The 14,001-nt window shown below is 44.0% G+C and overlaps 1 protein-coding gene across 1 annotated transcript in view; it reads left to right on the top strand.

The window, feature by feature from the left end:
* Positions 1-4,562, top strand: part of KCNH7 (potassium voltage-gated channel subfamily H member 7) — a 338,644-nt gene extending 334,082 nt beyond the window's left edge. The window contains 2 exon segments of the mRNA XM_043505208.1: positions 1,908-2,100; positions 3,146-4,562. Of these exon segments, the coding sequence (XP_043361143.1) occupies positions 1,908-2,100; positions 3,146-3,412 (460 nt within the window). The 3' untranslated portion in view covers positions 3,413-4,562.
* The last annotated feature ends 9,439 nt before the right edge of the window (positions 4,563-14,001 follow it).

Genomic DNA, 14,001 nt, shown 5'->3' with positions numbered 1-14,001 from the left:
TCTCCAATTTGGAGTGGTGGGGAATTCTAGAGATATTTTTTAAAAAGGCAGGGGGAGCAGGGGCAGAGAGATACAAGAGGGCAAAATTATCGCCCAAGTTCTCAAATTCTTGCACATCTTCTATTCAAAAAGGAATTACAACATAGTTTTAGCAGACATGCTCTCTGGATGGTGCTGCTGCTGCATTTTTTCCCTGTGGTATCGGCAGGATGCTTACTCTGAGGTCAATATGGGCATATTGGCAAACAGCACACAACGGAAGGGAGCTGAGCAGGGGATGAATAGGACATGAACGGGTATAACCCCAGGGCTTGAGCGGGTATTAGGTTGCTTTTATAAAAGCTGATGCCACAGAATCACTGGCAACAACAGCTGACCTATGAGCAATGTTTCCTTTAATATCTATGTGAGGAGCAAAGGTATCTTCAGCGGCCATTAGGGGACAGAGGTCAGGTGCAAGTTTAGGGCTTAGTACACAGCAAAAATCTGCTGGAGCAGGCGTTCTGCTGCTGCAGAGCTGTAGTTGGGACAACTCACAACACTGAGGGCTGTTAACATAAAAATGTGTTTACAGTTAAAATGATTCTGTCAGGAGCTGAGTTCCCATGCAGGAGGATTTGTATCCAGATTACAATCCATGATAACACACTGTGTGGTCTCCTAGCAGCTGGGGAGGCACAATAGGCATTACCCATTGCTGAGTCTGTTAATTATGTTGGCAAGACAACCTGAAAATCATTTCAGTGCCATGGCAATGGAAGTGTGGAGAAGAAAAGCAGACTCAGATGTTGTGACTTACACCAAGGGTTATTTAAATGTTCAGATTTCATCCACCAAATCATGAAGAGTTAGTCAATCAGTCAAACAATCAATAAATACACCACTTTTGAATATCGACTATGTCGAGTTTAGTTCTGCATTTTGAACAGAGCTTCAGATCAGTTCTCCCCCCCCGCCACAAAATCCTACTTTAAATTCTAATAATTCATCATGATAGGGTGACCAGATGTCCCATTTTTAAAGGTACAGTCCCGTTTTTTGAGACATTCTTATATAGGCGCCTATTACCCCCACCCTTCACCCCCTGTCCTGTTTTTTCACAGTTGCTATCTGGTAACCCTAACCATGCACCTAAAGAGATTACTGTTTTCAAGATCTTTACTTAAAACAACCAGATTGCCCACTGTTTCCTGCTGTGGGAAAACACAAATTATGCTGCCTTGTTGTGTTGTATCCCCTTAGAAGTAGCTTTGGGACTGTCAGAGTTTTCTGTTGCTTTAGAAATCCTGGACCAGATCCTCATCCTGTAGAAATCAACACAGCTCCAGTTAAATCAATGGGGACTATGCCAGTTTATGTCAGCTGAGAATCTCGCCCCCAATATTCATATCAATTGCAAACAGAAATGATAGTAATGTACTATTCTTAAATTAAACTCTAACTAAGGTCTGAAACAAACATTAGAATGTATATTCTGTATGAGAGAGCAAGCTGCCAGCCATGGAATGGCTCAGTGCTCCCCCTTCTGTTCTTTCCTATTCAAAACATTATAATACCGTTACACCGGAGGTTCTCAAACTGGGAGTTGGGACCCCTCAGGGGGTCGCGAGGTTATTACATGGGGGGGGTCATGAGCTGTCAGCCTCCACCCCAAACCCCGCTTTGCCTCCATTTATAATGGTGTTAAATATATAAAAAAATGTTTTACATGTATAAGGGGGGGTCGCACTCAGAGGCTTGGTATGTGAAAGGGGTCACCAATACAAAAGTCTGAGAACCCCTGTGTTACACATAATGGCTTGCTTTGTTAATAAGCTGCAGATCCCTCTTGAATGCATTTGTAACCAGTGTGTTAAAACATAATCATGCAGGACCGTGTGTTAATTGATTTCATATTACTTCTCTAGGCTTGAATCCCAAATGACTGCTGACATTCAAACCATCCTGCAACTACTGCAGAGGCAGTCAACATTCATTCCGCCTGCATATAGTATAGTGACTTCAAGTGCAGAATATCAACAGCCAGCTATCCGGGTGATGCAAAGCCTTCATCCTGTAGTATCTATTAAAACAGATAGAAGCTTCAGTCCTTCATCACAGGTATGGATGTGCCCAGAATCAACTATAGTGATTAATTAACGTTGTTACCTATTGCTGGAAGACTGAGCATTTGTTTTATAGGTTTCTGAACAGGAAATTGTAACTTGGCTAAATGTCTCCACAGGATTCATCTAGTTATATTATTTTGGAAGCGAATCGCCAAAGGTCAAATTTCCTACTGTGTAGAAGCCAAATATAGGTCGCAAAGCTACAAATTTTGTCATCATCATGCATTTAGCAATGGTTGTGGACCCCACAGAAAAATATAGAGGAAGGGGGGAATAAGAGACAGGCCCAAGTCACAAAAGGCTAGATTGTGGTTAGCCCTGCAGGGGAGCATGTGGAAGGACTCACGAAATCTCCAGTCTTGACCCAAGGCTTGCCACTGTCCAAGTCCTTAAAGCCTTGAGCCACATCTTGTTTGCACCGACCATGCAGAAACTCAACTGACGCATCCAGGTGTGTATGCTGCCTAAGTGGGTGGGGGAGGATTACACGTCCTCAGCACTCCTGGGGGTAATGTACATGTGCCAGAGAGCTGCCACCAGGGCATCTCTGCACACTTTCTATCACAGGCTCTGACTTAAAAGATACAGAATAACCCAGTATTTGGATCTGTATCCAGATCCGCACTGCCCCAAAGTTAGGAATTTGATGCAGTCACAGATTTTGATTCTGAACTGCCCCAGATTTCAGAGGTGTTCAGAACCAGGAGCTCAGTGTTGGCCCATCTCAAGACAGTTCAGTCTCTAATTGAAAATTTTCTTAAGATATAGAGCCAGGAACAGCTAGCCTGAGGAAGAACGGGGGGATTCCCTGGTTTCTCCTCCAAATAAATCCTGGGCAGAATTGCATTCAACTACAATTAATCAAACACAGTATTAGTGAAAATCATTGATTTCTCAGCTCATGTTTCAGACTCGGTTTGCAAAAAATGTTTTGGTTTGGTTTTTGTTTTGGATTTTGTTCATTTTCAGTAGAAACAGGAGTACCCATGAGACTGTTTTAAATATATTGTTGCCTTTTTTCTTTTCCTTTCTCTCAGTGTCCTGAATTTCTAGACCTTGAAAAATCAAAACTTAAATCCAAAGAATCCCTCTCAAGTGGAGTGCATCTTAACACAGCCTCAGAAGACAATTTGGCTTCTTTTTTAGAACAAGAACATGACCGGTCTTTAGAGTTTCACCCACGGTATTGTAAAACTTATCTCCATTCCATTAGGCATCCTTCTTTGCCAGATTCTTCCCTAAACAATATAGGAATCTTGGGTCTACATAGGCATGTTTCTGATCCTGGTCTTCCTGGGAAATAATCCTTTTATACTATTACTTCATATAAAATGTAAGTGCTTTTAATGGCTGTCCCCTCCCCTTTTTTTTTTTTGTATTTAAATCCTCTATACTTGACTCAGGGGCTACAAGGATATACCATTATATGCAAAAGTACTGTATATTTTCCTAAATTTGAAGCTTGTAAGGTAAAGTTGAGCAGTTACAATGTAAATATATATATATATATATATAAATAAAATGTATGTTCCAAATGTAAAACTGCCAGCATTCTCAAGGCACCTTATATTTTTTTAAAACACATGCATGTTTTGAAATTACAATTTATGTTGCATGGAAATTACCATTTACTGATTTCACTGAAATGGTATTGTGGATATGCCTTCAAAGCAAATAAGAGACCCGGCTGCTACTCTGAAACAAGTGATGATGATGATCCACACGGTCATAACTCATATTCACTGAGCTATTCTAGTTCAAGCCGAAACCTTCTTCCAACTCACATTTGAAAAGATACAATTATCCTTCTTGTATTGAAGGATACAGTCAATGGACATCATTCTGCTGCTTAGAGAAAGAATAAGAGAACAATGTCTATCAGGTTCTAAAACATGAAGATATAGTACAGAAAGCAGCCACTTCAAAGCAAATTGAACTAGGTCACTATTTTAACAGGTAGAACAACAATACTATACAATGGGAAAGTATCATCACTGATTGCATCTACAAGGCCACGCTAACTGAATAATTTAGGTTTTTAATATTTTGGGCTTTTTATTTTTATGCTCATCATGTCTAAAAAGTTGGCTGTCATAAACAGGCAGGTAGTTCTCATCTGTCACCCAAACATAATCAAATGCAATAAATATAATTTCTATGTAATACAGAAGACTGTGTTCCTTTTGTTCAGTGCGAACTACTAACAAGCTGTATAATTAAAATATTTTACATGTTTTCTTTATAATTATCATAATTGTTGTTTGTGATATCTCTTTTTACCTACTGGTCCCTCCAGAGAGCGAGAGAATACACACACACACACGCACACACGTGTGTATATATCTACACATGTGAGTATAGATATATGTATATATACATATGTATATATGTAAAATCACTTTAAAGTACAGTTGTAAACTTTCTTATTATAAAACAGGTAATCTTGTGTCCCATGCTGACTACACTAGAATAAATTGAGTTCAGGTCCGTAGGCTTTAAATACAGTATGTACTGTATATGCATAATGCTTTGTCAATACTTAGATTTAATTTTATTAAAATATTATACTGCTTCAAATATTGTGTTTGTTTTAGAAATAACTGACCTTTTTTATTCCTGTTTTTAAATATCTAAAGGTGATCATGTGATTTTCTAATCTTAAATGAAGCCTTAAAGTAGAAATCCCCTTGGAGGGGAACTCTGCTGAGTTCTGAAAAAGCAGAGACACAGGCAAGTTAATGGGTGGACATATATAATTTAAACTATAACCTAACTGAAACTAAGGATCTAGAAATGCTAAGGACTGAGGCAACGGCGATTGCCCCTCTCATGTATAGGCACTGGTTGTGGCAGGTCAGAGTTTATAGTAGTGCCCTCACAGATTTTATATCTTGATTCATGGCAGCTTTATTCATATCTAGCCAGTAGATAAACACAAGAGACCCCACTCTCTTCTCCTTACGCCATTGGGTTAGTCATGATTTTATTTGTGTGTACGGAAATCAAATTTAACTTACTAATTTACACTGTTGCAAGTGAGAAGAGAATCAGGCCCTTGGCACATGGGATCTGATTCTCCTCTTGCTCACTCTAGTTTTACATCAGCGGTGAAAGAACCCAACCCTGAAAGGTGTGGGGCATCCTCAACTCCAACGGCAATCAGGAGATGTAGTGGTGGTTTCATACTTCCCCAGGACTGGACCCTCAGTGAGCTCTGAATCAGGCCCACTAGCATTCTTTGCTCAGAATCACTGAAATGAAACAGAGATGCTGAACAATGAGTAAATATCGTCTACCTTCACCTTTTTGTGCTGTAAGAGTTCATTGTTTCTGCTTTATCATAACAAAGCAACCATCTGCTAAATGTTAATGCCTATTACCAAGTACAAATCAGCACAATTTCTAGCAAAGCCACAAATATTTTTGTAGATTAAAAATATTCTGATTTAAATTAAGAATTAAATTAAAGTAAATGAGAAAGGTAGAGTTTAGCAAATTCATTTCATACTACAGCTTTCCACAATCATGCAGTGGGATGAACTGTAATACACAGGCCAGGGACAGCTCAGAGGAATACAGCTGCTTCTCCTTTCACAAGCCAGGAGAGGGATAAGGGAAGGAGCTCTCCCTTTGCATGTAGCAGAGGAGGTCTCCCCAGGCAGAGGACTCTGAAGTGGGAGCTGCTGAAGGGGATGGTGCTTGGATAAGAAGTTTCTGGGGCTCCCAGCCTCTTGCCAGTAGATGGATCAGCAAAACATAATGAGGGAAGTCACAGTAGCACAGCTAGGATACATCCATCCATTCTCCAGTAATGGGGGAAAAGATCAGTCCACCCTTCAAGTGGCAATGAGGGAGGAAGACCCACTGCCTCCAGCTCTTTCTCCCCTCAGGGAGCACATAACGCAAGATTCTATACAAAACCCTATCTTTGGAATGGTTTTAATTTTCTACATTGCATGAAATGGCATCAGGTATTTCAAACATTTCTGATCAAGTCCCACCATTGTCCCTCATTCTTGTTTTTGAATCAGTAAGATGGCTCCATCTTGGTGACATTTACATTTATAGAAATGGGCATGGAACACCTACTGTCAAGGCTGAATCCCCACTCTGTCACTTTGAGTGAAGAAGGTAGGGGCCTGCAAGGATTCTAAAAATTAATGCTTGCCACTCCAGGTTTGAATTAGACTCCCAAGGTTATAGCTTCTCTCTGATCTTGGCTTGGTAAACACTGCCACCACCCAAATAAAAAAAAAAACCACCTCTTTGAACCCAGGAAGGAACACTTGGGAATTCCTCCCTCTGGGGTACCCTCAAGCCCTTTCACCACCACTACCACCTCACTCCGGGGAAGAGCTGAGAAAGAAAACAAAGGAAATTAACTGTGGTTACCAGCTAATCAAATAACGTGCACAAACCTCTTAGGACACCAAAAATCCAATCCTGTTCTTTAAAAAGGTACATTTTATTTAAGGAAAAAAATACATCTTAAAAGAAACAGTTACAAAAATTAAGCACCCAAAATAGCTTTCTTGGGGGTTCAGTTTAAAGTTTACAAGCAAACAAAAGCATATAGGGTTAGCACTGAGGAGATCCACAAGCCAAAATAATTTAAAAAAAAAAAAAAAAAAAAAAAACCCTAATCGCATCTGTTTGAACATGCCCTGTCCAATAATTTCTTCTAGGTATGGAAGATGAATTTTTACACCTGGTTCAAGCCTTACACAGCATTCCTGCTGCCCTCTGTTTCCCCTCTTTCCCAGAGGGCACAACACACAAACAAAAGGAAATTTCCCCCCCCCCCCATTTTAAAAAGTTCTATTCCTTCCATTGGCTCTTTTGGTCAGATGCCCACTCCTTTTCCTTTACCTGGGGAACTTTGTTAACCCTTTACAGGTAAAGCAAGCAGAGAACAGCCACCAAGAGGCACTTTATAGCTAACTGGCTGGCGGGGTGTCCATAAAAGGAAGTACCCCCGTCCTTCATTTATCACACGCTCCCCAAATCAGAGATAGTGCGGGCCAGCCTGGTTCAGGTCGGGTCCACACCGGCTGGGATTTTTTCCTGGAGGTTTAGAAAACAGAGTTAATAAGATACATGCACCTCTAATTTTACTAATAATTACATGAAGAACTAAACAGTACTTTTTACATTTCAAGGACTACAATACTTGGAATACAGGGACATTTTTACCCAGCTTATTCTGGGAAACCTTCCTGGGAAAGTGCATCAGTCATTTTGTTAGAGGCTCCTGAAATGTGTTGTATTTCAAATCAAAGTCTTGAAGAGCTAAATTCTACCAAAGAAGTTTTTTTGTTAGTCTCTTTGACTGTGTGAAGCCAGTTCAGTGCAGCATGGTCAGTCTGCAGGTGGAACAGTCATCCCCAAATGTATGCGTGTAGCCTCTCCAGAGCATACACAATGGCATAACATTCTTTTTCTGAGACTGACCGGTGGCTTTCCCTCTCAAAGTTTTTTGCTGGGAACACGACAGGATGGAATTATTGATCTGGTCCTTCCTGCATTAAAACTACTTTTACACCACGCTTGGACACATCTGTGGTTATGACAAACGGTTGGTCGAAGTTCGGGGGCCTCAGTACAGGGTCAGACGTAAGGGCCGCCTTAAGCTGGTTAAAGGCTTTCTGACACTTCTCAGTCCTCTGAACTGCATTTGACTGTTTTTTCCTGGTCAGGTCTGCCAGTGGGGTGGCAATTTGGCTGTAGTGTGGTACAAATCGATAATACCCGGCCAAGCCCAAGAAGGATTGGACCTGCTTCTTTGACTTAGGGACAGGCCAATTTTGGAAAGCATTTACCTTAGCCTGTAGGGGGTTGATAGTACCTTGACCCACCTGGTGTCCAAGGTACGTTACCCTGTTTAGGCCTATTTGACACTTTTTGGCCTTAATGGTTAATCCTGCCTCCCTTATGTGCTGAAGGGCAGGTTGGAGGTGTTCCAGGTGTTCAGCCCATGAATCTGAGAATATAGCCACATCGTCAAGGTAGGTGACTGCAAATTCCCCAAATCCAGCCAGAAGGTTATCTACCAGTCTCTGGAAGGTGGCGAGTGCATTTCGCTGTCCGAAAGAAAGCACATTAAATTCATACAGCCCTACATCGGTGATGAAGGCTGACCTTTCCTTGGATGGGTCATCCAGCGACACTTGTCAGTATCCCTTAGTTAAGTCCAAGGTGGAGATGAACTGGGAACATCCAGTTTCTCCAGTAGCTCATCTGTGCATGGCATTGGATGGTTTTCTCTGCGAGTTACAGCATTTAGTTTACAGTAGTCCCCACAAAAGTGATTTCCCCATCTGGTTTGGGAACCAGAACCACTGGAGATGCCCATGCACTCTGAGGGGAGGATTACACCCATCTGTAACATGTCCTTGATCTCCCTTTCTATTGCGGTTTTGGCTTGAGAAGCCATCCGGTAGGGTTGGGCTATAACTGGGCAAGCATCACCTGTGTCAATGGAGTGGTACACCCGTTCTGTCCATCCTGGGGTGGCTGAAAACTTTGGCACGAAGCAGGTGCACAGCTCCTGGATTTGTTGTCGCTGCTTATGCCCAAAGGTCATGGAAAGGCTCACCTCTTCCATGCCACCCTTGCTTTTTCTGTCATAGTAGACTCCTTTAGGCCACTCAGCGTCATCTCTCTCTTGGGCTGTAAATTGGAGAACCTTGATTTCTCTGGAATAAAAGGGCTTTAGAGAATTAACATGGTATACTTTAGGTTTTAGGGTAGGGTCTGGGAATGCTATGAGGTAATTAACAGTTCCCAGGTGCTCTCGGACCATAAGTTGCCCCTCCCATGATGCTTCCATCTTATTGGCCTGGAGCGCTTTCAGGACCATGACTTGGTCACCTACTTTGAAGGAACACTCTCTGGCATGTTTATCATACCAGGCCTTTTGCTCCTGTTGAGCATCCTTAGGTTTTCTCAAGCAAGGGCTAGAGAGTCTTTGAGGGTATTTTGCAGGTTGGTTACAAAGTCCAAAATATTAGTTCCTGGAGAAGATGTAAGCCACTCCCATTGCTGCTTTACCAGCTGTAAGCCCTTTAACTTTGTGGCCATAAACGAGTTCAAAGGGTGTAAATCCCAACCTGGGATGTGGTACAGCCCTGTAGGCAAAGAGCAACTGCTCCAATGATTGGGACCTAAAGTCCCATTAAACTTTTCCCACTAGGCCATTTGTTTGTTGGTGGTAAGGGGTGGTGTAGTGAGGGCTTCCTGTTCGCCCTCGCACTATGGGACCTCTGCGCCCACAAATCAGCCAGAGACCTCTTCTGGGTACAATCACCAGTGCCTTTTATTTACAATGTCAGCTATCACCGCCTTCTATTTACAGACCGCTCTAAACTAGCAACCTGGGGGACAGCTAGTTTCTCCCACAAGCAGGGATGCACAACCCTTGGTTCCTCCCTTTCCTTTCTCCCCCCTTTCTCTTCCTTCCTGCCAGCCCTATATAGCCCCCTAGCTAATGAGACCTGCAGGTGCTTCCCTTCTATCAATTGGGTGTGGCAGTCAGACAGTCCCAATTAATGCTTCTGAATTGGAGCTGGGCTAACAGAGAGCTGGCTCAGGACCTCCTGGCCTGCACTCTGTCACATGTAGCAACCAAGTAGTTCACCCCATGAGCTTCCTAAAGACGTTTCATGGTCCCCGCCAGGGAGTTAATTCCCGAATCTGTGAGGATGTCAGTGGGCCAAACTACCCTAGCAAAAATGTCTGCCAATGGCTGGCTCATGCTTTTAGCTGTGATGTTGCTTAGAGCTACTGCTTCCAGCCATCGGTGGCAAACTCCGTGAAAGTCAGTATGTACAGCTTTCCTCTGGGTGTCTTCTTAGGGAAAAGACTGAGAATATCCACAGCTACATGCTGAAATGGAACCTCAATGATGGGGAGTGGCCGGAGAGGGGCCTTGACCTGGTCTTGGGGCTTTCCCACCCTCTGGCACACCTCACAAGACCAGACATAGAAACATTCTTGCCCATCCCCTCCCAGTGGGATGACTTCCCCAAACAGTCCTTGGTCCTGTTCACCCCAGTATGGCCACTAGGGTGATCGTGGGCTAAGCTCAAGAGCTTTTCCCTATACTTAGTTGGAACTACCAACTGTCTCTGAGGATGCCAGTCCTCCTTGTGCTCACCAGAAAGAGTCTCCTTGTATAAGAATATTCCTTCAAAAACAAATCTGGACTTTAGAAGAGCTGAAAGGCGGGGGGGGGGGGGGGCGGAGGTGGTCAATGCCACTGTCCAAGCTCCCTTGAGTCTCTCATCCACTTCCTGCTCTGCCTGGAACTGTTCCCTTGATGCTGGAGACATTAGTTCCTTGCTGGGTTGTGGACTTGGGCTTGGTCCCACTGGAAGCAATGCAGGTGATGGGGTTGTTTCTGTCAACTGTGAACTGTTCTCCGCTGATGCAGTAGGTGGTATTTCAGGCTCCAGTCGAGCCTCTTGCGTCAGTTTAGCTGCTGCTGCAGGTGCAGGCTCTGTGGCGCCCTTTGGTGCTGGCTCCCCTGACTCTGGTGGGGTTGTGAGCATGGCCTCTGGTGCGAACTGCTCCGCCAGTTCTGATTCTTGGGCTAGTTCTGGCTGGGTCCCAGGAACTGGCTCTACAACTGCTGCCATAGACTCTGGTCTGGAGTCTCGTCCCACCACCTCTGGCTGGGTTCCTGTAGGAGCCTCAGGAATGGAGTTAGGTGTGGAGGCCTTTTAGACCATCTCCATCCTTTTTGTTAGCCTCACATGGTTGGCTAAGTCTTCTCCCAGCAGCATGGGAATGGGATAATCATCATAGACTGCAAAAGTCCATATTCCTGACCAGCCCTTGTACTGGACAGGCAACATGGCTGTAGGCAAGTTAAAAGAGTTGGCCTTAAAAAGGGTTGTACTGTCACCTGGGCCTCTGGGTTGATGAATTTGAGGTCCACCAGGGACTGGTGAATACCTGACACCTAAGTTCCAGTGTCTCTCCATGAAGTAGCCTTCCTTCCGCCCACACTCACAGTTTCCTTTCACTCTGGGGGTATTTGTGAGACATCTGGGCCTGAAGGCTCTTGGTGGGACTCCAGGGTGATGAGTTGTAGTCGGCTGATGCCCTTGGGGCAGTTGGCCTTTACATGCCCCAGCTTGTTACATTTAAGCATCTCCAAGCAGACTGGGGCGAGGTGGGTGGTTGGAGAGTGGGATGGTGGGGCGAGAGGGCATCTGGGATCTCCCTGGCTGTGTGGAGGGCTCCTCCCTGCGAGGTCTGGCTTTGGGCTGACCCCGATGGTGGGGTGTTGTCTCAAGTTGCCCCTTCTGGTATCCGCTCCAACTGCTACTAGCTTTCTTCTTCTCCACCACCTCCACCCATTAGGTTCCAATCTCCCTCACCTCAGTTACAATTTTGGGCTTCCCATCTAGGATGTACCTTTCTATTTCCTCAGGAACACCCTCTAAGAACTGCTCCATTTGCATTAGGAGAGACAGATCTTCCAGAGATTTAACACTTGCTCCTGATATCCAGGCATCCCAATGTTTCACAATGTGGTAAGCATGTCTGGAAAATGCCACGTCTGGTTTCCAACTTAGGGCTCTGAACCACCAACGGGGATGCTCAGGTGTTAGTCCCATTCTAATTCTGACCTTTTGTTTAAAAAGTTCGTACTTGTTCATGTGTTCCTGAGGCATTTCAGCTGCCACTTCTGCTAAGGGTCCACTGAGCTGTGGCCTCAGCTCCACCATATACTGGTCTGGATGGGTGCTGTACACAAGGCAGGCCCTTTCAACATTTTCTAAGAAGGCCTCTGTATGATCGCCTACCTTGTACGTGGAGAATTTCTTGGAATGGGGAGCGGTACCAGGAGAAGGCCTGTTAGGGTTACCTGGTTGATCCAGCTTAGCCTTTTACAGCTCTAAGCACTTCAGCTCCATTTCTGCTCCAAGTGCTTCATTTCCAAGCGCTTCTCCTCTCCTCCACTTCCACCTCCAAGCACTTCGCCTCCGCTTCCAAGTGCTTTGCCTCTTCTTCCGCCTCCAAGTGCTTGACCTCCGCTTCATCTCTAGGTAGAGATTCCTTTCTGCCTCAGTTAGGACTTGGCCTGAGTTAAAGGCATCCCTCCCTCCTGGCACTGGGATTTCAGGTTGGGGAGGGCTGACCCTTCCCTCTTGGGAAGTTCCAGGTCCCCCATCCTTTCCCTGCATTTCTGTCATGGAGCTGGATGTCTGGTCTTGATCTGGGTCTGTCTTCTCTGGGACGTGCCACTTTGGGAAGACTGGTTGCTCTAGGGTTTTGGTGCCTGACCTCAACCGCATGCACAGGCTGCCCTACTCTAGCCTAGCTATTTCATTGCTATGAAGCTAGAAAAGAAAAAGAAAACCTACTTGTTGGACTCCCTAGCTTTGCAGGCTAATCGGCTAATCCTTTGGTCTTGTTCCCCCTCAGCAGAAAAGAAGAGAAAAGAAAAGAAAAGAAAAAACTCCCTGGCTTTCAAGCAGCCAAAAGGAAAAATGTGTCCTTTTAAAATCCTGAGTCTGTGCTTCTGGTTCAAAATGAGCCCACTGCTCTGCCACCATGTCAAGCCTGAATCCCCACTCTGTCACTTTGAGTACAGAAGGTAGGGGCCTGCAAGAATTCTAAAAATTAATACTGATCACTCCAGGCTTGTATTACACTCCCAAAGTTACAGCTTCTCTCTGGCCTGGGCTTGGTAAACGTTGCCACCACCCAAATGCAAAACAAACCCCTTTGAGCCCAGGAAGGAGCACTTGGGAATTCCTTCCTGTAGCCTCAAGCCCTTTCACGCCACCCAACCCCGGGGAAGAGCTGAGAAAGAAAACAAAGGAAATTAGTTGTGGCTACCAGCTAATCAAACAACATGCACAAACCTCTTAGGACACCAAAAATCCAATCCTGTTCCTAAAAAAAGGTACATTTTATTAAAAACAAAAAGGAAAAAAATACATCTGGAACTTAGGGTTTTTGCTAGATCTTAAAAGAAACAATTACAAAAATTAAGCACCCAAAATAGCTTTCTTGGGGTTCAGCTTAAAGGTTACAAGCAAACAAAAGCATCTGGGGTTAGCACCAAGGAGATCCACAAGCCAAAATATATATTAAAAAAAAAAGCCCTAATTGCATCTGTTTAAACATGCTCTGTCCAATAATTTCTTCTAGGTATGGAAGATGAATTTTTATACCTGGTTCAAGCCTCACACAGAATTCCTGTTGCCTTCTGTTCCCAGAGAGACACAACACACAGGGAAGGTTTTTTCCCCATTTTTAAAAAGTTCTAGCCCTCCTATTGGCTCTTTTGGTCAGGTGCCCACTCCTTTTCCTTTACCTGGGGAACTTTGGAGTACTTGTGGCACCTTAAAGACTAACAAATTTATTTGAGCATAAGCTTTCATGACTTAGAGACTAACAAATTTATTTGAGCATGAGCTAAAACAGGTAAAGCAAGCAAAGAACAGCCACCTCGAGGGACTATAGCTAACTGGCTGGCTGGGTGTTCATAAAAGGAAGCTACGTTCCCCCCCACCCCTTCATTTATCACAACTATCTAGCTCCATCCATGGCTGAAACATACCCACCTACACACCCACCCTTCTTCAGGCAGCTGGCTATGGCCTGCTGAGCACAACTCCACTCAAGTAAGTTTCTTCTCTTGCTCCCATTTTCTCTTTTGCTGCTTCTATCGCCACTTAGTGAAGTCATGCCACATTACCCTAGAACTTCAAGACTTGTGACCAGTATCTCGATGCACTTCCTCCTATTTTGATTGACTTTAACCACTGATAGAAGAATCTGAGAGGTAAACTAATAAAGGAGTCAAAGGTGAATATTTGCATAAAGAGTGAATGTGTCAGCTGTTTACAACTATTCTTAAGAAATGTTTGAATTC

This window comes from Dermochelys coriacea, chromosome 11 (assembly GCF_009764565.3).
Source record: "Dermochelys coriacea isolate rDerCor1 chromosome 11, rDerCor1.pri.v4, whole genome shotgun sequence".
Lineage (NCBI taxonomy): Eukaryota > Metazoa > Chordata > Testudines > Dermochelyidae > Dermochelys > Dermochelys coriacea.
Note: the sequence above shows the minus strand (reverse complement) of the source record. Positions and strands in the feature narration are given on the sequence as shown.